This window comes from Sander vitreus, chromosome 5, assembly GCF_031162955.1.
Source record: "Sander vitreus isolate 19-12246 chromosome 5, sanVit1, whole genome shotgun sequence".
In the NCBI taxonomy this organism is placed as follows: Eukaryota; Metazoa; Chordata; class Actinopteri; order Perciformes; family Percidae; genus Sander; species Sander vitreus.
Window position 1 is genome coordinate 28,190,075 of NC_135859.1, and position 25,569 is coordinate 28,215,643.

Sequence of the window (25,569 nt, forward strand, 5' to 3'; positions counted from 1 at the left end):
CCTGCCCTTCTGACTGGCGGTGTGTGTGTGTGTGTGTGTATGTGTATGTGTGTGTATGTGTATGTGTGTGTGTGTGTGTGTTTGCTGTTAGCACAAACAATGATCTTTCTATCTTTAGTTGTGTTCAAAAGCATGTGTGATCAGCCTTGCTTATTTAACCGTTCTGGGCCTTTGAGCTCTCTAACTTGTGTTTGGAGGAGTGCACTGCGCTCTGACAGGACTGAAAATGGATATCCACATTCAGCTTTCACTAGACCATGACAAACACTCCAAAGACATGGGCTACAGTAAAGAACCAAGTGTATTTATTGTCACACACCTAGACACTCACATTCCTTCTTCTTCGGCCGCTCTTTCTTGCTCATGTGTCTTTGCTGTTAAGATGTATAATACACAAGTTGCTCCACTGAGCGCCTTTGTCGCAAGAATTCTCCTGTGGTATTCATCCTGGCCGCGCCAGGTCTGGACTTGCAGGTTTTTCTCTTCTTTTTTTTCACTCCCTCCTCGCCTCTTCTTCTCTGCCGCTGGGTCGTAAAGCGCGTAGCTGAGAGATAAAAGGGATTGCAAGGAAACCACATGAAAGGCAGCGCCGGGCGGCTGTGTTAAATTCCCCCGAGAGGCTTTTCCAGTCAGAGTGGCCCGATCAGCAGAGACAGGACCCACAAGGCCGAGGGGCAGGGAGGAGGAGCTTAGGAAGAATTAAAGTCCCAGGGCTGAAATTAGGAGAGAAGCTTTATGAAGTTATGCACTTGACCTCCTTTTTGTCTCAATGTATACTTAATGTGAGGCCAAGTGCTAATTGTGGCTAAAACGCTGTGTTTGAGGGCAAAGTTGAGTTTGTGATTTCACTTTCTTGAAACAGTAATACGTTCAAGTTTATCATAGGACTTTTAGGTGTACTTTTTAAGGGTGTATTGTTTGTCAGAGGCCAAGCCAAGGTCTTGGTGGAGTCATTTCTCAAAGGTTCAAGCGAGAGATCAAAAGTTTCAAAGTCTATACTTTTAAACCAGAACATACAGTATTTCACTGGAGAACATGACGGCAGCGGAAGAAATAGAAATGCGAATATCCTTGGTATTTCCCTTGGGCTTTTCAAATTACAGATTCCAACCAGCAGACGAGAGGGGAGAACAGAGAGGGAGAGGAGTAAAGGGGTATGTCAACTGACTCAAAAGCCAGAACATACTCTTCATTGACTGTTTCCTCTGGCTCCCTCCGGCAAACTGTGACCACAGTTTCCATGTCTTAAGCCTAGAAGTCATTTTCTCTAGTTGGTAGAAGAGAAGTTCATGCCTTTTACTCTCAGACAGTTCACATGCAGTAGGACAGTGGTTCGCAAACTTTTTTGCTGAAGGTCCCCTAAAAAAAAAAAAAAAAAAAAGCTATGTCTACTTGTGACCCCTCGTCACGCGTCACATTAGTCAATTTGTCAGTTGTGAGCGCTTTAACCAAAGCGTGACACACACACACACACGCATGTTCAAATGTAAAAACCTTGCAATTCATCACCGCATTAAATGAAGAATTATGAAGTCATGTACAGTAGATCACAGTAGATGTACAACTTAATTTTCAAGCGGTACTCCTGTGATTTAGTATTGCACTTCCATACAGTTGGGGGACTCACAAGAGACATATTCTTTAAAAAAGAAGTGGCCGGGTTGGGTCAGTGGGTAAAGCAGGCGCACATAAACATAGAGGTTTATGCCTCGGCGGAGTGGTCCAGGGTTCCAATCCGACCTGTGACGATTTCCTGCATGTCTTCCCCCTCTCTCTCCCCTTTCTCACCTAGTTGTCCTATCCATTGAAGGCGGAAAAGCCCCAAAAAATAATCTTAAAAAGAGAAAGAAAAGAATGGTCAAAATAGAAGCAGCAGAGGCTGAGAAGGGCCAGGGTTACACTTGACACTTCAATGCCTTCCGTGATCGGATATATTCCCACAGAAAAGGTGCATTCAAAATTACACTTGGTGCAAGAGAGAGGCTTCTCCTTTTCTTATTTTTCTTTTCTTTTCTTTTCTTTTTTTTCCGTAATGGTGGCAGGACCTGTACGAGACGAGTGATTAACGCTATAAGACGGTCTCAGCTGTGGTTCAGCCCTTGGGAAAAGAACTCCTGTAGGGCAGAAAGACGACGTGAGACCTACGTTTTATAAATTGCTGTCCACACCTCACTGAGATCCGAACTCGATGCGAGCCAGGCCTCCTCGGCATGTGATCTGGCTGATCGGATCTCAGTGGAGCAAGATCTGATCTCGGAGCGTACAGACTTGACTGTTAATGCGTCTTGGCATGATCTGATAAAAAATGTTGCATCAAAAAGACAAGTGTAGCCACAGCCATAGACTTTTAATCTCTAGTATGGGTCAAGCTTAAAAAAAAAAAACTGGATCCTGGGCACTCGGATAGCTCAGTTGGTTGAGCGGGCGCCCATATATAGAGGTTTACTCCTCGACGCAGCGGGCCCGGGTAGACTCCGACCTGCGGCCCTTTGCTGCATATCATTCCCCCCTCTCTCTCACCTTTCATGTCTTCAGCTGTCCTGTCAAAAAAATAAATAAATAAAGGCCGATAATGCCCAAAAAAATAAACAACTGGATCCCACATTTCCCCTGGCACAAAAGACATTGTACGACATTTTTTAAACAAAAGTTCATTATTGACCAGATTAATAAGTATACCTTTGTTATGTATTAGTATCTGTGTTTGATGTAGTTTTCTCTGTCCTCTCCTCAGCTAAACCAGATTGCCGAGGATCCTCTGAAGCGGCCCGTGGTTTACGTGAAGGGTAACGACGCCGTTAAGTTGATGAACATCGTCAACAAGCAGAAAGTGGCTCGCGCTCGGATACAACACAGACCACCGAGGGTAAGCGCTCATGTCAAAACCCCAAACCACACTCGGTGTGGATGACGTGTGTATGTGTGTGAGACTAATCTAACGCACATGGAAGCAACATGAGGAAGAGGTGAACATGTTTGCGAAGCCCACGCACCCAACAGCGCTGAGATGTTTTCAGATGTGAAGACAAACGGGAATTCCAGCTGTGATATCTGACCCCTTTCCTTTCTTCTCTGCTCTCCCCTGCCCCAAGGCCGAGGACTTTTTTTTTTTTACGCAGCACTGTGGGAGATTAATATCAGCTATTCAAAGAGCTGTTTGTTTGCTCAGAATATTTGATAAGAGGACCAGCACACTTTGAGGTCAAATAACTTGACATGATGAAAGCCCGAGAGAACGGCCTGTCCGATAAGACACATTTCTCTGATGAAGAATGAAACAATCTGGCCATTCTCAGCGAGTTCTGAGCAGTTGTTTTGGTACTGATTGAATTGATTGGAAATCAATCCTTAAAGGACAAATCTGGCGCAAAATGAACCTAGGAGTTAATAACACATGGGTACCGAGTCGACCGTTCTCTGGGATTTGTTTTCGTGCTAATCGAATGTGACCAGTTTTAGCGCAAACCGCTAATTAGCTTATAACGCTAGTCGTCAGGGCACGGGTGAAGTAAAAAGAAATCGTTATTTCTATACCACTAACAAGGCTAAAAATAGCACCACACTTCCACAGTAGCATAATGAGGATCCCTACATGTAAACCGAAGCATTGAGAACTTTGTAAGTGTACAGACAGTTTATTAAAAAGATAGTTTAGAAAGACAGTACCGTTCAGGTATACAGGCGGGCGCCATCTTGGGAAAACGGTCACAACCAGTCGAACGACAAACGCCGTGCTTGAGCTAAGTTACTGGTTACTGGTTGCACGGCGTTCGTCGTTAATCGGCGAAACCGTTTCAGCTCCACTCTGCAGAATGGTCCTATTCGTGTAAGAGATGTAGCACTTACCTGAGTAAATTACTGACAGTTATAAATTGACACACAACAAGAGGGAAATGATTCTGAGATGGAAATGTATTGCGTGAATAATCAACCATGTATTTATTCCAGAAAGCACCACCAAATTATGTGTGAATGTGTCCCATTTTTTATTTCCCATTTTTCATTTCAGTCACATCATTGAGTGCTCTGGTCTGCTGAGCAACTAACAAAGCTATATTCAAATATCCTGAATGAAAGATGTGACTGTTTTCTGGCAAAAAAAATAACCCTGTTAGTAACCCCTTTAACCAACAGCATGTGAAGATTATTTGACCAAATCTGTGTTCTTGTTGCCCTCCCTTTCCACAGCAGCCCACGGAATATTTTGACATGGGCATCTTCCTGGCTTTCTTCGTGGTTGTGTCGCTGGTTTGCCTCATTCTGCTCATCAAGATCAAACTCAAGCAAAGGAGAAGCCAGGTTAGTGTCTAAACACACACTCATCATCGCTACTAGAACAGAAACAACTTATTTATTTACCCCCGGTTTGAGTCACAAAGGACCGAAACTCATGTGTGCCTCTTACACAAAAACGCACCCAAATACGACGCCATGCCTTGTTTTTTTTCCAGCCAACACGACTTCACTTGGAGTTGCAGGCGTAGAGTCGGGCGACAGTAGCACTGCTGTTGATTGACTCCTCTAGTGTGTTTAAAAAAAGCTCTCAGTGGAGGCTTGTGTCAGGCACATGAATCAGGATTAGCATTTAATTAACGTTGATGAGAGGTTGTCTGCTGGAACCTGAACACAGAGATGTCATGACAGAGAAGAAAACCTGTAGCGGCATCCTTCAAGATAGGTGTAATCCTGCCAGCACACGTGTGTCTGTGTGTGTAAAGACTGCCACTTTCTTCATTGTGTGGGTATGTAAGGGAGGGTGTGTGTGTGTGTGTGTGTGTGTGTGTGTGTGTGTGTGTGTGTGTGTGTGTGTGTGTGTGTGTGTCACACAGCAGCGGATGACTTGGTCGTGACTTCCTTTAGGGGTTAATTAAGAGAACAGCTCACACCAGGGGAACCTTTTGTTACGTAATGTAACAACCTTTCCTTCCTGAAATGTGAAAAATTAATGAACTTCTTGTGGAGTAAATATTGTTAATACAGCATTAACACTTCCTATCCAATTACCCCAGTAGGGATAAAAATCCTAATACTTTTGGGTTTAGTGAAGGATTCCTTAAGGGCTTGCCCTCACAACACTACAGTTAATTACAAACTGAACATGATTTTTTTTCTAAGTCCCCATGTTTCATGTTTTGTCAACCATGTGATGAGAATGACTTTCATGCCAAGGTTCAGTGCTCTCTTGCTGACCAGGATATCCACTTGTCCTTATAAAGTCTTCAATTATCTAGTTGCGAGGCGACATAAAGGAAGAAACAGTCTCCGGAGATCCTTTTTTGAAGTTAAGCCTGTGCATGAGCATAAATAACTCTTTTACATGAGTGATGCACTAGCAGTTCAAGCAGTGCCTTCTATAAATCACACTGTCTGCTACACATGTGAAACAATAACTTTAATCCAAATAAGTAGTTCTGTATGTGTCAACTTATCAATCACCATTTTTTAAAGGTCCCATGGCATGAAAATTTCACTTTATGAGTTTTTTTTAACATTAATATGCGTTCCCCCAGCCTGCCTATGGTCCCCCAGTGGCTAGAAATGGCGATAGGTGTAAACCGAGCAAGGTCACACGCCCACCCTCCACCTTGCCCCACCTCTCGCCTCCTCAATAGCATTTAAAGCTACAGACACAGAAATGGCACATCCTAAGGAAAGCTCATTGTGGAACTGGCTCGTATTGGCTGTAATTCTGCACCAAGGCTGAATTTCGGGAAAAGAGACTTCAGATACAGTATTAGGGGACCACTAAGGCCTATATAAAAGAGACTTCAGATACAGTATTAGGGGACCATTAAGGCCTATATAAAAGCATCCAAAAGCAGCATGTCATAGGACCTTTAAGTGTATTAGAGATAGAAAAAGAGACCAGAGAGTCAGAGCCAGGGAGGGTTGCTAATGCATCAGTCAAACATTGCAAAATGATGTACTGTGTCAGGGGAGGAAAGTCTTAAATCAACCCTCTCTCATTAACATCAGCAAAGAGGAACACAGTTCAAAAGTTGCCATCACTGACTTATAGACTGACGCACTGACGTACGACATTTAGCAGGATGTTTACTTCAAAACATCATCGCTGAGATGACTTCAGTGTTTTGTTAGTTTTGTCATTTTAATGTCTTCTTGTGGCTCTCACGTTTGCTGACTTTCATGTTAAACTCTACAGATCTTTAAAAGGGTATTCATAGAAGTGAAATGTGGCTAATCAAACATGCAGATATCCCCACTGAACATGTCCCACCTTCCTCCCCACTACAGAGCTCCATGAACAGAATGGCCATCCAAGCCTTGGAAAAGATGGAGACGAGAAAGTTTAAGGCTAAAGGAAAGGGCCAGCGCGAGAGCAGCTGTGGAGCCTCTGATTCACTGAGCAGCAGCTCCACCTCTGACTGCGCCATCTGTCTGGAAAAGTACATTGATGGGGAGGTAAGAAAAGACACTTTGTCCTTTTGATTTTAAAGGACTGACTTTATCTGCTTTGTTGACTTTCAAATCTAAACGGTATGATGCAAACAGTGGTATAACAGCTCCATAAACTGTGCTTTACTATATAGGTTGTTATACCAGCTCTTACAATGAATACAAAAGTAAACATTTCTTGTTTTTATGTTCATATGCATGTATACTATTTTGCAAAAAAGTGACAAAACACTTAAAACTGTGTTAACTTAACTTGTACTTCAAATAAAACAAAATAGAAAATTAAATTAAATAAAAAAAATTAAAAAAAAAAGGGTTTCAGAACTTATTCTGACTTTTAAAAGCCAGGAGAATATTGGTTAATTAATACAGAAATCCAGGTAAAAATCACTTCACCATTTGCATCCCAAATACTTCGTGGACCATGTGGGAGCCAAAACTCTTAACTCTGGCAGTGTTAGTGTGGTCGTCTACCCACTGAGCATGTTTTCTTTTCATAATATATTCTGTAGACATGAAACATAATGCAGTTCTGTGGACAATAGAATGGAAGTTCCCCTGATGTGCTCGGGGACCGTAGTCCTGCGGTCTTCAGTGACGTTCTTTCCGGCGCCTTTTAGATGTTTGGTTCAGTCTTTGAGAGCACCTGGAGAGATAACGGTACCCAGAGTGCATTGGGTTGTGGTTATGCTTCCTGTTTTCCCAGTGTGGCCTTCTTTAATCCTTAAAAGGAGTCATTGTCAAACTATGTATCCTAATCTTGAACTTTGAGGGTTTACTGTAATAGCATTGCTCATCCTAAACACGGAATCTGCAGGGACAAACTTTTTTTTTTTTTGTGGTTATGTGTCTCTACGGTAAGGAGAAGAAAACACAACAAAGCATGGCGCCAGGATTGCACAGAGGAAGTGGCGATATAAAAGGCTGAATGGCATCAAAGCGCTTATTGAGCAGTGAACCAAGCAACAAAAGCTTGGGTGGAAAAGAGCCCAAAGATGAGTCACATTAAGCCATGGAGTAAAGTATTTATGGCAGTGAAAGAGCTCTCACTGGAGAAGAATATCATAATTCATATTCATAGTGCCCCTGCTGTTGTCTTGGAATTCCTCCAGGCCAAGTCTCCATCTGAATACAAAGTGTTGCATTCTTTTCATATCAATCCTCAAGTGTAAGCCTCTTGTTTGTTTTGTTCCAGAAAGTGGTGACATTGAGCATCAAAGTTGTATTTGTACTGTGGTGTGGCATCTAGTTAAGAGTTTTGTTTGTGGCATGATGTGAAGTTGCCTCCTCAAGAGGTAAAAACTTGATGAAGACTCAAAACCATCACCACAATTGACAGTTCTGTACAGCTTTGCTGCCACCTTCTGGACATTCAGCTGCTCGAATATTTATTCACCTTCTGAGAAATGAAACCCTGTTGTAGTTTGTCATTATGCAGAAACTTTGTAACTTTGGGAGTTGCCCTGACTTACTTCAGGAATGCAGGAATCCTAAAGTTAAATTTAATACCGTTTAAAGACCCTTTTGTGACTTAAAAAAATCCTAGTATAGTATGTCATGAAAACATCCGAAAAAAATCCTAATATAGTATGACAAAACAATGGCATAAAAAAATCCATAATATAGTTTGCCATAAAATAAAACAAAAATATTTGTGTGTGTGTGTATATATGTGTGTATATATATATTGTTTTCACAAAAATACTGCAGGATTACTGCAGGACTGTTGCTATTTAATTAGAGAAAAATGCTAGGAAAAAAACAACGTTTTGAGCGCTTGCCTTACTTGTTTGGGTATTAGATGTTTTTGGAAGATGTTGTTACATGTAGATGTTTTTGTCCACTTGCTGTTAGGGGACATTGCGGACCTTTTTAATTTTTATGTAGGAAGTTATTTAGCACACAAATTACCAATATTAATTGGAAATACTTAAACATTTGACATTTAAATGTCCCAATATTATAATCGCTGTAGTTGAAATACATGGCACAATAATTTGATATGTAGCCTAAATATCTGCTGTTTGTACTTTGTATCTGACGGTGCAGGTAGAATCTGACTATTAAATCTTGTTGTATTTTCCCCTACAGGAGCTGCGAGTTATCCCCTGTGCTCACAGATTTCATAAGAAATGTGTCGATCCCTGGTTGCTCCAGCATCACACCTGTCCCCACTGTAGACACAACATCATCGGTCAGTTGGGGCATAGCAGCTCTGACAATTTTGCTTTTAAGTTCAGATAAAATACTCATTCATGAAGTTAATTTTCCTTTGTGAAAATAAATGTTACGTTATTTCTTTTCACAGAGCAAAAGAAGGGAAATCCAGGACCAGCGTGCATGGACCCTGGCAACCCAGTCCACAGCCGGCAGCGGGTGGTCCTGCCGGTGCATTATCCCGGCAGGGTGCACCGTGCTGGCCAGGTGACAGCCTACCCAACCAGAACCAGCATGGACCATCACGGCAACCCCATCACCGTGCTCACGGTGGACCAGCACCCAGATCCTCAAGGTCTGTACCCACCCCAATCGACGTCTGCCTTTCTCCGGAGCTATCACCCCACCCTCCATCTGGACCACTCACTCAACCCCCACCACTGCGGATTAGAACACCGTGGACCCCCAGCCTACCCAGCACAGCCGCATCATGCTGCTTTTAAACGACCCAAGTTCCATGGTCGCAACTTTTCCCGAGCAGCCTGCTTTTCGCAGTACGAGACTATGTACCAGCACTACTATTTTCAGGGGTTGACTTTCCCTCAACAGCCTGAGGGTGGCCAAGGGCCTGCTATGGCAGGGCAGCTTGGTAGAGGAGGAGGGGCCCACAAGGGCCACCACAGCAGGGCCTTTCAGCAGGGGTTGTTATACCCCACAGTGGTACACATGGCACCTGCCTCTTCTTCAAGGATAGGTGAGAACGGCAGCACTTCTGGCCTGGGCTGTTACCATGGCCACCGCTCAGTGTGCAGCGGTTACCTTGCCGACTGCCCTGGCAGCGACAGCAGCAGCAGCAGCTCAGGCCAGTGCCACTGTTCCTCCAGCGACTCCATGTTGGACTGTACTGAGGTCAGCAACCAGGGGGTGTACGGTAGCTGCTCTACCTTCCGCAGCTCACTGAGCAGCGACTACGACCCTTACGTCTACCGGAGTAAGAGTCCGTGTAGAGGTTCCGTGGGGGAAGCAGGGACTGCTGCTTGCACCACAGTTCCTGCTGAGGACTCGTTATCCCCTATTCCCCTGGGACATGATTGCCTACAGCTCCCTCCAGGAGCTTCGGGATATAACTCGGGGGACCACCTCTCCAACTGCAGTTTGGAGCCCAACTACAGCAGTCGCTCATCACTGGAACCCAGGGAGAACAGCAACATTAGCACTACCTCAGCCGGGGCTCCAGAGGCTACCGGAGCAGACAGGGGAACAGGGGCACAGGAGGAGTCGGGGGAGCTCGGGGCTGCAGCCTGTAGCTGCTGCTTCGAGGTGCTTCCTCCCAGTGTGGAGTGTAAAGGGCAGGACTCGGACCAAGCTGGGCCTCTGGCCACAGCACGCTTTCACAGGGGGGTGGACTTTCAGAGCTCAACCTCCAAGAACTACTTTGCTCCTGAGCACATGTGCCCCTCCTCAGAGCAGGTGAGCTACGAAGGGCTGCCCTGCTGCTTCTATAAAGAGATGAAGGTGCACAGGGCCACAACGGGGCGCTACACCGAGGACTACGCTGTTAATGTGCAGTATGCGGACTCGGAGGCCTGCTCTGGACAGGGCTGCTGCGAACTCAACCAGAGAATACCCATAATTCCCGAGGACACAGATTATGAATTAGCCACAGGGGCAGAAACCCAGAGCAGCTTATTGCCCATTAGTGTCACAGTGGAGGCAGAGGTTCGGACGGAGGAGCGACACGAGCCGAGGGAGGGGTATTTCACCTCGGGACAGTTTAGAGGTCTGCCATACCCTCAGGAGGAGGAGGAGACCCGGGCTTTGTTCCACCCTCAGCTCTCTGCCTGTCCCACTGCATTGGGAAGCAGTACTTCAACAAATAAGGGAGGTCTGGGTATATGAACTTGAGCCCAGAGAGAAGGGACTCAGTCAAAAGTATGTATTTGGTACCAAGTCAGTCAATCATTAAAACCCTCAGCTGCCTTGTTCTAACCTTGCTCTCCGAGCGCTGAATGTTCTCATCTTCGATTGTGTGGATTTCTACTGAAATGGCCTGTCATTTCTAGACATTGTATCAAGTTCATTCCTGTGGCCACAAACGCCTCAGCACCAAGCTATGTTACCATAGCACTGAGACAAAGTGATACTACAAATATGGATGGAAGTTGTTAACTGAAACTAGAAGTAGGTTGGTATTGGCATCTATTTGCAGACTGTCTGCTGCCATCAAGGGTTAGGCCTAAGTAATCCGGGCCCATTTCTTGTGAGATTTTTTTTCAGATTATGTCAAGAATAAGATATCTAGATTCCACCTTCTGTGCAAGATCTAGGAATCTGAGATTTTTTTTTCTGTATTAAAAAAAAAAATAAAAAAAAAATAAGTACACTCTTAATTCACAAACATCGCACATGAACACTGACTGCCTGTAAAGCTTCAACCACCAACTCAAATAGGTTGTACGGACATAGCTATACCAAAACAGAAAGACATGATTGTTTTTGTTTTCTTTTACTTTTTTCAAAAGCAGGGAAATAGGTCTAAGTGTCTGAGACCACACATTTCTCTGAGGAGAAGAAGCTATATATTACAGAAAAAATGCATAGAAATGTGAATGCAAGGCTGACACTGGTCTCTATTCAATATAATACAGAATTTGTTTTATGCATTACATTTCTGTCCAGTAGTGGCCTACCTGTATGAGATGTGCCAGAGCAACATGAAAGCCTTACGCTGGTAAGCGATTTGTAGCAAAATCTAAAAGACGCTGCACCACTTTTAGATGAACTCCAGTCGAAAGTGACAGTGTCTCGGGGTTGGTAGATTTCTTCAGAAGTAGAGTGTAGCACTCTACCTCTTGTTTGGAAGCCCTTAAAACTGTATTCTTGCTGTCACTTACCCAATTTCCTCAATGAGGCATGCTCTAATAAATATCTTTAAAAAGGTTCTAGCGTGTATCAAAAGGCCAAAGGAAAGTAGCTGGAAAAGACTCATTTTTCATAAGGGTTCCTTATTGTACTGTGACTTTTTTTTTCTTTTCCTTTTTTTTTTAAATGATGCAGTTATACATACCACAGTGTATCCGTTTTAATAATATCGTGCCATGCATAATACATACTCTCGATATCAATGTTTGTCATTCATGCCTTTCTGTTTGTCCTGCAGACTGTTTTTTATACTGTTTCTATGAAATATACACATTCTCTACAGAGGAAAACTTTCTGAAATAACCCTATTTATAGGTTAACCCAGTGCTGTAATCAAGTGAGAATCTAATCTTGCCTTTTGCATAGAGATATGTACCTACTGCAAATATAACATTTTGGGGTACTTGAGTCACTATTTAATTTTTTTTGTCATTGTTTCTAGCACTTAAGAAGATTAAAAATGTGTACAAAAATTAATATTTTTTAAGAATATAATTATTTTCTGTCATTACCATTACAAATGTTTTAAAAAAAGGCTAGAAATCAATCCGTGTATATTTCTGTACCTGTATAGCAAACACATTTCATGAATGGAAATATGTTCTCTGAATATTTATTTACTAATATATTTATCTTTAAGCCATGTCTTATGTTCAGAGTGTATGAACGTTTGAGTTATTTGGTTGCTTTTTATTTTGAGAAAAATCACTAACATGAGACTTTGTATATACATGGTAATTGCACACAAGACGATTAAATCTTCTCTGACCAAAAAACTGATTTTAAAACTTTAGTACCATACAGTTTTGTAATTAAAGTGTACAAAGATCTGTAAAATATACAGTTTTATTCAAGTAACTCATGTTGTGGTGTCCTCCTTTCTATTATCTGCTCTGAGATTTTTATGTTATGCTTTCTAAGAGTTAGTAGTATAATTAGGAATATTAATTGGTTTGCCTTCCGTAGCTGTAGGAATAATCCATTCAGATGCTGAGATCAAATTTTATTATTTGTTGCCATAAGTAAATGATACAAAAAATATTCAAAACTAACTGCAATTCCATGGTTTAATTCACTTGCCAGTAGTACTATACTACAGATACAGTGACATTTTGTTTTTCAGTGAGGCATTCTTTACACCAACATTGGTTATAACTATAGTTTAATTGAACCGAGACCATCAGCAGGAAAATAAATTAATACATATGTCCACTGAACTGCGACTGTAGCGACATCTACAGAGAGGAGCTCTGGGAATGAATGCTCTGAAACTCATGTATGAGAACTTCGCAGACAGATTGTTATACAGGCAGAAAAGCCTAAAACACTTTAGGCTTTTAGTCTTTTTGCATTTTATTTTTACTTACAGGTGTCAAGAGTGCATCTCACAGCTTGAAACCTGAGTGAAGTGCCACAACTCCACCGGTGAGGTTGTTGTACTTCACACAGTAGAAACCTGCATCCTCGATCATATATTTAAACTCCTCCTGCAGAAGCAAAAGCACAAACGGAAATCACTCACCAATATTGAATCCACAAAGTGACACTACTGCATAGTCAGAGTGGTGTCAAATAATTAAAACGGATAAAAGGATAACAAGCTTGAAGAAATGTAAATTGGCAATGTGGCAAAAACTTCTGAAACAATTACTTTATTAGTCAATCAACACCAAATTAATTGGCAAAGATTTTGTTAGTCAATTCAACATTCACACCATTTATCAGGTTACAGTAGAAAAACATTTTTTTTTCCACTTTCTGATTTGCCCCTTTACAAATTTTTTTATATACTATGACTTTTTATGACATTACATACTATGACTTTTTATGACATACTATACTATGATTTTTTTCATGACATTCTATACTATGACTTTTTTGACATTCTATATTATTACTTTTTTATGACATACTATACTATGAATTTTTATGACATACTATACAATGATCTTTTTATGCATATTATGCTATGACTTTTTCATGACATACTTTACGAGAACTTTTATGACTTTTTGACATTCTATACCAGAATGTTTACGACTACTATACTATGACCTTTTTTTTTTTTTAAAGATTATTTTTTGGGGCTTTTCTGCCTTTAATTGATAGGACAGCTAGGTGAGAAAGGAGAGAGAGAGGGGGAAGACATGCAGGAAATCATCTCAGGTCGGACTCAAACTCTGGACCTGTGTGTCGAGGCCTCTCAGTATATGTGCGCCTGCTCTACCCACTGAACCAACCCGGTCACTACTATGACCTTTTTATGACATACTATACTATGACTTACTATACTTAAAGGGGTGATAGAATGCAAAACCGATTTTACCTTGTCATAGTTGAATAACGACAGTTCGGTGGGTAAATAGGACATACATAGAAGCTCAAAATCCCATTGATACCCCGTTACTATGCAAATCTCACATTTTGAAACTGCCACTGAAAACGGGCAAATCTGACCAAAGCTAAAAGTTGACGTAAGCATCTCAACTCCTAGTCTTTGTTACGCCCCAACATTTGCATTGGCTACACCACTGACCTGAGGTCAGCTTAGTCTTCTGAATCTAGCTAGGTCATGCAGATCTCCAGAGGTCCGCTATTTAATTACTAATTCACTTCTGAGACTTTTTTTTGCGAGAAATCAACTATGTAGAGGTCAAATATGGGCCGTTTTACGAAAATGTATGGCTATTTGCAAATTGTGTCCGACTGTGTGTCGCAGTTCAGCAGGAGCTCAGCAGGCTACGTGACAGCGGCCGGTGCTGCCTCGCCGCCTGGCGTGTCCTACATACCCGCGCAAAGTCACCGTTTCTGGGTTACTGGACTACAAAATGCAGAGGTCCTGATGGAGCTCCAGTGCTTGCAGCTAGCCGCGATCTTTACCCATAGGATTGAACAGTGGACAGTAGCAGCTAACGAAATCCCTAGCTAATGTTCACAAAAATGCATTCAATTGAAATCGGACACCATTGTTAGCTTTATAAGACCTTGGGGTAGATGTTATTTAAGAGGCGTGACGAAATTCAAACTGTAAATATACTCTAGTTATGCTGGCAGCTGGCAGCCAGCCAGCTCCGCGGAGCTCCGAGCCCGGTAGTCCAGTAACCGAGAAACGGTGACTTTCACTGGGTATGGAGGTTGCCGTTTTCTCGTCAGACTGTGTGGAGCTCCTAAAGTCCGACACGTCTTACCAAATTTGCAATTAGCCATCAATTTTCGTAAAACGGCCCATATTTGAGCTTTATATAGTTGATTTCTCACATAAAAAAGTCTCAGAAGTGAATTTAATAACGAAATAGCAGACAATGTATAACTTTGCAGTCCCTGAAATATGAGACCTGCTGTCTAGTCTCCAATGGATGTGTATGTGGTTCGCTCAAACCAATCAGCTCATCTAAATATTCATGAGCATACCATATTTGGAAGAAAAGCTCTTGTTACAAATAGGGCCATATTCACAGGGTAGTTAAGGACGCATAAAATAGCAGAGCAACTTTCAGCCCAACCAATGTTACATACCCTATTAGGAGACCTTAAGGAACAGTGTGAAATACCCTATATAATCATTCTATCACCCCTTTAAACTTTTTATGTCATATTATGCTATGACTTTTTATGACATTTTATAACATACTATACTGTCTTTTTATGACATACTATACTATGACCTACTATACTAAAACTTATGATGACATATTATACTATGTCTTTATAGGACGTTTTATTGACAGGGACATGATAGGGAACAAGATTGAGTTTTTTGTTTTTGTGTATTACTGATATTAATTACTGGGTTAGGCACTATTCATTCTCTTGTGCTTTGTTTCCCCCCCGTCTATCTGCATTATGTTGCACTGATTCTGTGGTCCAATGCTGTTTAAATTAAGACTGTTTAGTTGTGCTATGTTACAATCAACACATAGTAAATGTAAGTTGAAGTGTGATGCTGATAAGAACTTTAATGTGGCAATGATGGCATCTTAAAATGTTTTAAATTTCATTTCATGATTTCTGCATATACACTGAATAAGATCTGTATCAAAAGGGGTTATAAAAACAAATTTAAAATAACCCTAACTTGAGGTGAATCATGCCAGAAGTGAGAGTAGCAATGAATGAAATGGGGAGACAGAAATATAAGAAGATATTTTTCTCACCTGGTCCGGGAATTTGCGGATGCTTTCTACCAGATACTGGTACGACTTCCAGTCTCCAGCAATCACCTCTCCCAAAACTGGGATCATCTGAAAACTGTATGCGTCATAAATCCTGAAAAATGGAACCGGATATAATTTACCAGGGTAGCCAAAAGCTCCGTTCTCAGAGCTTAAACCAACTGCCAATCTACTAGTTTTTCCAAAATCTTTTATATACTAAGCCTATGCTCGTGATGTGTTCTTCTTACACAAAAAAGGTTTCATTACATGAAGTTAAACAGCACTTTATGTAATGCTCATTTTTATCAAGTCAAACACATTTCTTTTTAAGAAAGTCAAAAAAAATGTATCAAGTCAAACCCATTAAAACAATTACATATATATCTGTAAATATGTGGAATTATTAGACAATCGCATAAAAGACTGGCAGCCTCATCAAGACTCTACAGCAGTAGTTAACCATGAGCCATGGAGCAACAACAGTCTGCAGGTTTTGATTTTACTGATGGATTTTTCCTCTCCACTTGAAGGAGTGCTAATCTGAGGGTGGAGTCTGAAACCCTCCATTGGCCCTCCATGGCACAAGGTTGGCTCTCCATGCTCTATAGTACTTTGCAGCCCGGTCAGATTTAACAGGCAATCTGCTGAAGTGCTTTGAGGTACAAAACCAGAGAAGGGCATTGTTCGTCTAAACCACACAGTAAGTAAATGGTTGTTGAGTTTCTAAAATGTGATGATCATGGAAGAACACAAAAGCTGAACAAAAACACATTTGTGTTTAGTAAAGCTGAACATTTATGGGAAATGTCTTAATTTAGCGGGATCTCTTTTCTCCTCTTTTCTTCAGTAAGTAACACACTTGGCAGATGATGCATGCAACATGTACCACATTTAACAAAGTCACTAAATGCAAATCATTGCTCCTAGAATATGGTGAGACTGAAAAAAAACTTTGTATTCATTTTTACAGCAGCTCGGATAAACACTTTGCACACAACCTCCAGGAGCAAAAACAAGTCGCAGCCGTTTGAATTTATGGTAGGATTTGTGATGGCAGTAATAAATCTACAGAGACCTTCTGAGATTCACAAGATTGATTCATATTTACACCAAGTCATCCATCATGTGAACACTCCTCACCTTGCCAATACAGGATTTGTCACTTTGCTGAACTCTAAGCACATGAACCTGCCACCAGGCTTCAGGACCCGCAGAGCCTCCTGCAGTGCCTAAGAAATGACATGAGTAGCCAAAGAAACACAACAAATTAACAACAATTTTAATTATCAATTAAGTCATTATCAAGCAAAATATGTGTTGGTTATAGCTTCTTAAATGTGAAGATTTGCTTGCTTTTTCATGTTCAATGTCATTGTAAACTGAGTATAATTGGGATTTTGGACAATTCAAAGACGCTAGCTTAGACTCTGCAAAAGTGCAAAGGCATCTTTCATACATTTCTGACACTTAATACACTTTACAAAACAAATCTGTTAAATATAAAACAAACTGTCATACAATAATGGAAACTTAATTGCAGCTCTAAATACATTTCACAAAAATAAGTTCAACTGTGAGTCCTCTTAATGCTTGTGCAAGACATGGAAATGTAACCTTAAGTGTAACCTAAAATTACTTTTTATTTAAGCATGTGAATCAACATATTGCACAGATTTATTACAGATTTCTTTATTTGCACATTGTTCTGACAAACCCATTTGATCAAACAGATCCCAGTCAAACAGTACTAGTGTCTATAAGGCAGGTAGCAGCGCAGTGTCTTAATGAGACACAATGTGACACACTGGCTGTTAACCCTGCTCTACTAACAGGCTGGTATCACTGCAGATCAGTGCAGAGCTTCATGGGATCATCTGTGCATTACAGAAAAGCCGTAGTAATAGTCAGATACCTGATCTATATGGGTGACGTTTCGAATGCCGAAGGCGATAGTGTATATATCAAACTGGTCATCATCAAAGGGCAGCTCCTCTGCATTTCCCACCACCCACGACAGACCTGATGCACACAGGCACAGACAGTCAAAAATTGTCGACTGTCTTCATTTTAACTTTGCTTTCTTGATCACAGTTAGAGCTGGGCAATATATCGATATTATATCGATATCATGATATGAGACTAGATATCGTCTTAGATTTTGGATATCGTAATATGGCATAAGTGTTGTCTTTTCCTTGTTTTAAAGGCTGCATTATAGTAAAGTTGTGTCATTTTCTGAACTTATCAGGCTGTTGTAACTGTTCTATTATTTGCCTTTATCCACTTCGTCATTATATCCACATTACTGGTGATTATTTATCAAAAAATCTCATTGTGTAAATATTTTGTGAAAGCACCAATAGTCAACACTACAATATCATTGCGGTGTCGATATCGAGGTATTTGGTCAAAAATATGGTGATATTTGATTTTCTCCATATCGCCCAGCCCTAATCACAGTTTTGATGCACTTGTAGCTTTAATTCCAGTTTGTTAACTTGTGACAGTTTCATACCAATAGCTCGGTTTCGTAATCCCGCAACAATTATTATGTACTCTGTTCAGGTCATGCATGGCTGCACAGAACTCTCACACACTTAAAATCCAATTGCTCTGTCAGTGTGCTGTGCTCAGGAGTGTGATTTGAATGTTTGGACACATTTAATTCATATTCCATTCATAAAAATTATCTGAGACTGTTGACATCCAATTTCAGCTGTAGAGTTTTCAATGATAACTCCACAGCTACACTCTGAGCTCAGTAAACACAGCTTATTTCACTGGATACATTTGCATACAAATATTTTACAGAACCTCATTATGCCTTTGATCATATCTCATATTTCCAATTATTAAGTTATTCACGTTTCTAATCAGCGTCTGTTGTTCATGCAGGACTGTTTTTTAACTTATTAACATTGCCACCTGTACTGACTGAGTTATCTCAACAGGGTATAAATCTGAACGTATCTGATCAAACAATCCCTAAACAAGACCAAGATATCGATGGCATCTTTCAACACTGGACAGAATTTGATACTCTGTGTTATTACGGACACATTTTAGTCGGTTCTTACTAAAGTTTGAGGTTTGTTACCCAGCCCCAGGAGCATGCTTAGGGCCTGGCTATTGGGCTATAATCACGGGTCTGTTTATCAGCCACAGGTCTTTGTTTACTGCCAAATGTTTTATGTGTTTATGAATTATGAGCTCATACAACCAATGACTCTTTTGTGGCAAGGTAGCTATGCCCGTCCCCTCCCTCCTTCCCTCCCTCCCTCCCTCCCTCCCTCCCTCACTCACTCGTAGGGGTGCAAGATATATCGACTCAATATCGTTATCGCACTATATCGAAAGTGTCGCAATAAGTATGCAATATTTGATGATCATGTTTCATTGGCCAGTTACCGTGCCACTTACACGTTAGTGCACGTCAACGCACGGGTCCACTACGTGACAAACCCTATGGAGCGTACCATGTGACGTGTGTGTGCATATTTCAACAGACAGTGTAAGTGAAGAAATAGATGAACAACAAAATGGAACGAATCAGAGAAGAGAAAGAAAAGTTGTGTCCTGTTCTCTTTATTTATATATTTTATACTGTACAACCAGTAAAACATGTCCTGTTCTGTAGACATGGTCCTTATTTATTTATTCATGTTGGACCAGTCCAATATGACAGTCAGTTGAAATAAACCTTGTGTTGTAAGAAAACCTGTTTAATTTGCTATGAATCTATTTTGATGCGTTTTCCCGTAACTTTAGTAATTTTACATACGTTTAAAAATATGGAAATTAATATTGATATCGCAATATTCATAATCGGTATCGCAATATCACATTTTGTCAATATCGTGCAACCCTACTCACACGCCAACTTTCTCGCTGGATTTAGCGACTTTTCAGACTTAGCGACTTTATTTCTAAAAAGAGAGTAACGACAAATCTAGTGAGTTATTACGACCATCAGGGGGAAAGCGGGAAATCCACACAGATCTATTATGTTGTAATTTATTCCCATGCTGCTCAGAGTCGTCAGCGTCTCTACCTCTTCTCTTGCACATGCAGGCGAGAGGGGATGCTCTAAAACTTTGTATGTTAGAGTTTTGCCTCACTTTGCTCTTCAATTTTACATTTGTGATAAATTGAAATAAAGATGAAAACAAATACATTCAACCTGTCTTAATACGATTAAGAGATTGTTACAGACAGACAGTTTAGGTTAGATTCATTGGCTCACCAATAATGACTCCTCCTGGCTCCTGCCACTGAATGTAATATGGGTTTTGCCAAAACATGGAAACTGAAGTGGTGTTTTACTGGACTTGGTTACATTAATATGCGTTTCTAATGTTGGACACATCCCCGTCAATATTTAGAACAGGTGCATTCTACCATAAATTAATGCAGAAGAGGCACATATTGGTACAGACAAATTCACCAGAATGCAGGAAATGAGGACCCCCCCAGACCCCCGCTTAATATGTGCCCCCCAAGTGTTGAAACACAACCTATACCATGGCTACGACTTCAATAAACATATAGTTAAATTAACATTTCTATGACAGTGTCAAACATTATGAAATCTTCCTAAGTGTAAAATGTGTGGCAGATCTGTTGTATTGTACGGTCCCAATTTGAGGGAAAACGCACGGACCAAAAGTCTTGTTCAGGCACACCTGACACACAAGTTTTACAATCAAAAGTTTACCAGCACTGATGCCCATGCTGTCGGCTCTCTTCCTGCCCACGTTCAGCATCTCCTTGTTGATGTCACAGACCACAGCCCTGGATTCCTGGGGCGTGTCCTCGTCCTCTGTGAAGTAGTTGTTGGAAATGTCCTGCGATGATGGCGTCTGCATAGATCGCGCCGTCCTCCGCTTCTGCCGTTCTTGCTGAGAACGAGCGTACTCCAGGAAACGGAAGGAAATGTCACCTGCAGGGGAGGATCATCACCAACAAAACAGAAGTGTGTTTACCACCAGTGGGGGATGTAAATGTGATGCAAGAGGTGCACACAAACTGCTTTACCTGTTCCACCTGCCACGTCCAGTAGTCGCGCCCCGGGCTGTGGGTGCATGGCGTGCAGCAGCATGTCCTTCCACAGTCGATGAATCCCCAGACTCATGACATCGTTCATAGTATCATACTTCTGTGCCACATTCTCAAACACCTTATACACTGAAAAAGCAAGAAGAGAGATCATCGGTCTCACTGGAAGCTGTTTAGGCTGCATTTATCATTTGAACAAACTCAGATATTCTATCGCACTCAGGTTTTCATGCACCAATATACTTCAGATGTTTTGGAAATGTTTTTTCCCTTGATGCTTTTACGTTTTGTGGTGCAGTGGAAGTGGTATTTCATTCTAACTGTGTTTTTCTATATTTGAAGTGACAAATAAACTTGGACTTGATGTCAATAAATATAGTGTGATGTGTTCAGTTTACTGCATCCTTTTGTACTCTGCAATCGGGGTTTGTATCAAACTTCCAACAAGTAATCTAGTTTATTATCTATTTTTAAGTGTATTTATGTAATTGGATAATGGGATGTCTGGTGTCATAACATCTATACTATTTAAATGTGTATATAGTAAAGGTATGGTTAAATACAGTATGTGCCTATAAGTAAGGGAATTGTTTTATATTCCTATCATGAACCTACCTAAACTTTGGCAAGCACCACTTTGATGGAGGAAAGTCCATGTTCAGAACTATAACGTTCAGTAAATATTAACCAACACACACAAGTAAACAGCAGATCCCAGAAAATTCAAGAAAACATTAGTCTGACAATAATATGCTGCGTGTAAATTTGATAAATTATCTCTTGCTTACCTCTGAAAACAACAACACTACAGTTACAATACGACTTAAAACGTTAGACTAATTACAGCCTACCCCGTTTAAATTCGGCATACACAATACACCACTTTATTTGGAGTTTTTTTTTGTTGTTGGTACATTTCCCCCTAAATATTAATGCAAAGCACAAGGAATGTAGCCTAGAAATCTAGACCCCACCCTATCGGCAGCAAAATGTAATTTTAACCCAACATCTTGATGTGGGTCTGGCTTGTCAGGCTACAAGGAATGACCTTTAAAAAGTTTACGTAGAGGTTTTATTGGCGTGTCACTTCATGGATCAATAGTATGCCGAATAATCCAGCAAATCCTCACGATTCCAAAAACATCTAAAATCCCGTCCCTAACCGTGAATACATTTACAGAAAGGCAACTTACTTTTAAATAGCAACATTTTACAATTAAGTTTGTTATGATATAGAACGACTCTGAGAATAGTTTTGCTATTGCTCACCTCTCTTCGCCTTCTCGGTCTCTGGCACCGTTTCAAACCCAAAATGCGTACTTCTGTCTCCGGCTACATCGCTGAAACAACGACAGGTCGACGGTGCCCAACAGCAACCTGACCGAGCTGAAACTCCAGCAGCGGTAACGTTGTTATATCTGTGCGAAAGACGGATCACCCGACGAAGCAATAGTCTCATGGATGCAGCCATGTTGCCTGATTATGCAACTATGCGTCTGTCGTCGTCATTCACTGGCGACGGAAACATCTTCATTGCATTTTGACCGTGATTTTGACCAAACAAACTGCAAAAAATAAACATGCTAGGGGCAACCGCAGGTAAGAAAGTTAGAAAAATAGTCAAAAATAAATATATAAAATTAAAAAAATAATAATAGCAAATAAAAAAAAGCAAATAAATAATAAAAAGAAAAAAGGGAACAAGGAACAATTTCTAATTGTATATTTTCATACATACGCCTACTTTACAGCAACATATTATCCCCTACCCTGTTGGTTGTTTCAAGTTTTAGGCTATTACAAATATGCACAACAATTAGACTACAGAGAAACAGTCGTTGTCAAACAAATATGTGAAGATATACTGTAAATAAAAACATGCAAGTTTTGCTGATGAAATGAGGGTAAACTAAGCATTATAACCTTCATGATTGCAAGATGTATGGGCAGCTGAGTGTAGCCTATTGGATGTGTACATTTTCTTGGCCCTTAGGCTAGATATGTGGAACTATGAATCGAATTACATTTACTCATTCATTATCATAGGACCAAGATAAATTATCTGAGTCAGATGATCACTTTGTTAACTGTTCTTTTAACTGTAGAGCTGCCACTGAGATTATTTTCATTTATTTTGATTAATTGATACATTTAGTGTAAATGTCAAACAATGATGATGAATTCTCCCCCCCCCCCCCCTTTTTTTTTTTTTTTTTACTAGAACTCAGAGATATTATTACCTTACATTTTTTTCTTTGTGGTTCAGTGTCTTATTCAAGGGCACGTTGGCATGTGGACAGGAGGAGCAGTGTATCGAATCACCAACTGTACAATTAATGGCCAACCAGCTCTACCATCTGAGCTTCAGTCTATCCAATTTACAATGACATAAACAGCTACAAATCATCATATTTGAGAAGCTGGAGCTGCTGTGAATATTTAAAATGTTTGCACAGTAAATGACTTAATTTTAATTTATTTCAATGATTACACAAAATCTTAATGGTTCTTGATTATTTTTTCAGCACAAATCAAATGTCCTGAAGGCAGAGGTGAAAAGGTAGTGTATATAAACAGCTTTCAGCAGCATAAAGCTACAATAATATAGAAGGAAAATCTCAAGCATTAAACAGGCCAATGCATGTACTCTAAACCACTGAAGGGCATGACAGCGCCTTAATTACACCAGGGTCATAGACGATATTGCAGAGCAAGGAGGATCAAAACAGACAAGTCGCTGCACAGCCAGTAAACCTCTTTCACACAGTTCTTTTCCAAATCCATCAAGTGAGACTTGCTCCTTTTTCCCTAACAGTCTCTCTCTCTCTCTCTCTCTCTCTCTCTCTCTCTCTCTCCTAATCTACCTGACTTCAGTACCCTGAGTGCAGAAAGTGGCAGGTTTTGTTTTCCATTCTTCTCACTTTCTCGTTCTGACAGTAACCAGACACTGCCATGTTTTGTCCCATTGTTGCCTTAATTACTGGTCGAATCAGGTTCAGAGGAATCAGCTTACATCGCTCTCATTTCCTTGGCTATGGGAAGGTTGACCGGAGGGGGGGTCTGCAGGCCAAGGCTTTTTCCACAGGGACCCAGAGGAGTGGTGATTGAGTCTATAGCTAAGGATTATTGTTACAGCTGCACAATTGCTATTGAGAAAAAAAAACACACATTTTGAGGTCAATGGGAGGGCCACAATGATTTGATATCTTCCTGTGGTTGTATGGATGACAGAGAATGAATGTAGGAGGTACTACAAAACCAACAGTATTTTAAGTTAAAGCATGCATTCAACATTTTTAGTAATATTTAGGCATGTTGTGGCTAAAAAGGATTATTGTATTACCCAAGGAAGCAAAAACAGATTACTAGGCTACTATTGGTGCCAAGCATCATTATTGGGGTACGCTTAGGAAATGTGCTCAAACATCATATCACCAGTAGAGGGAGTAAGAGAATAATTTACAATGTTCTGCTTCCAGTTTCCTTTACTGAAGGGGTCTTCAACGTTTTTTAAACCAAGGCCCCCTCAACTGAAAGAGAGACGAGGAGGGACACCCTACTACATATATTGTATACAATTAAGTTGCATATTAAACTGGGCCTACAAAAACATGTAGGGTGGCCTACAGCCTTTATACTAGCTATTAAAATAATAATTGTTGGCATGATTTTATAAATCTGTTAATGTTAAACATACATGTGGCACAGTGAATCCTTATTAACTGTATCTGTGGATAGCTACCTTACGCGTAATTATGGAACCCACGTAACTTCTAGGAAAGGCCCGCCCTACGAAGCAGCTCATTGGTTGGGGTTAGGCATTGACCTTGAGTGGTTAAGGTTAGGATAGCCGATTGGTCAGGGGATAGAACCTGTACAAATCGGGTTGCGTTACCTTGCGTAAGCATGGACACCTGGCCAAGTCTGTGAATGCTATTGAAGGGCGGCCTTTCTTAGAAGTTGTGTGGGTTCCATAGTAACGCCTAACTTACCTATGGGCCAGTAAGCAGAGGGGATTTATATTTGCTAATAATACGTTGGATTCATGTTAAGACATTTTCATTTTTTTTTTTTTTAACTTTCAAAAATTAACAATAATTTGGAGTCCTCCCTGCAGTGACTCTGAGGACCCCCTAGGGGTCCCGGACCCCCTGTTGAAGATCTCTGCTTTACTGCAATGCATGTGTTTCTTATAGAAGATGAAACACTTTCCAAATGACCTGAAGCCGAAAGCAGGATAAAGTGCCCTCTATGGTGCCCTTCAGATGAAAAAAAAAACATGATTCAATGCCATATAGGCTGCCCTATGCTAAAAAAAGCATGTAATGTTGAACATTACATGATGAATAATTGTTTTTTACATTATCTTTATTCCTGGTTTTTATTTTTATTTAATTTTATTCTATTGACTTTTATCGATTTTTTTTATTTATTTTTTTTAGCATTTGATTGTTTTATTGTTGTTGTAATGTTTACTCTTGCAATATTTAATATTTTTTGTTTTGTTTTTATATTATTTTTTATTTTGTAACTCTGTGTACACTGGTCTGGTGCCCCACCGCATGCAGCTGGTGGCCTTTTTTTTCTCAAACAGACAGAGTCCGCCACTGTTTGGGTTTAACCTCGGTAAATTTCTGTTTCTCCATGTTTGTGACAGTGACTAATGGAGAAACTAGTTTGGTGGATTTGTGGCTGTTGTGCTGATCTTAGTGTGAGGGATAAACCAGCAATACAGCGGATTTTATTCATGCTGTGGTCAAACTGGAGTGGGGATGATATTTTGTTGTTGTTGGTTTTACAGAGTAAGATATTGTTTATTGATTAATTCAGACCCTGCACGCTTGGTACTAAAGAGATGTTGATG

General features: G+C 40.6%; 2 protein-coding genes across 3 annotated transcripts in view; one reads left to right on the forward strand and one right to left on the reverse strand.

Annotated features, from left to right (window-relative positions):
* The window catches only part of znrf3 (zinc and ring finger 3), a 72,803-nt gene extending 60,449 nt beyond the window's left edge, over window positions 1-12,354 (forward strand). Inside the window, exons 4-8 of one of the 2 annotated variants that reach the window (XM_078251352.1) lie at window positions 2,735-2,866; window positions 4,189-4,299; window positions 6,256-6,423; window positions 8,509-8,611; window positions 8,726-12,354. In XM_078251352.1, coding sequence (XP_078107478.1) covers window positions 2,735-2,866; window positions 4,189-4,299; window positions 6,256-6,423; window positions 8,509-8,611; window positions 8,726-10,473 — 2,262 coding nt within the window. In that variant the 3' untranslated portion in view covers window positions 10,474-12,354. The remainder of the gene's footprint in view (window positions 1-2,734; window positions 2,867-4,188; window positions 4,300-6,255; window positions 6,424-8,508; window positions 8,612-8,725) is intronic. The other variant, XM_078251353.1, reaches the window with a different exon arrangement.
* A 132-nt stretch (window positions 12,355-12,486) lies between these two features.
* On the reverse strand, window positions 12,487-22,212 carry coq5 (coenzyme Q5, methyltransferase). The gene is made up of 7 exons (XM_078251354.1): window positions 21,975-22,212; window positions 20,685-20,834; window positions 20,365-20,589; window positions 17,563-17,669; window positions 16,791-16,879; window positions 15,651-15,762; window positions 12,487-12,983 (listed from the first exon to the last, which is right to left on the reverse strand). The coding sequence occupies exons 1-7, from the start codon at window positions 22,174-22,176 to the stop codon at window positions 12,882-12,884; spliced, it is 987 nt and encodes a 328-aa protein (XP_078107480.1). The 5' UTR covers window positions 22,177-22,212; the 3' UTR covers window positions 12,487-12,881.
* Window positions 22,213-25,569: the final 3,357 nt, after the last annotated feature.

Bases quoted from the DNA above. Each gene is read 5' to 3' on its own strand.
- coq5 (XM_078251354.1), bottom strand. From the start codon at position 22,176: ATGGCTGCATCCATGAGACTATTGCTTCGTCGGGTGATCCGTCTTTCG. The intron at 20,590-20,684 runs GTAAAGCAGTTT...CCTCCCCTGCAG, and splicing joins GGACGTGGCAGGTGGAACAG to GTGACATTTCCTTCCGTTTC. The intron at 12,984-15,650 runs GTGAGAAAAATA...TTGCTTCTGCAG, and splicing joins TCCGCAAATTCCCGGACCAG to GAGGAGTTTAAATATATGAT.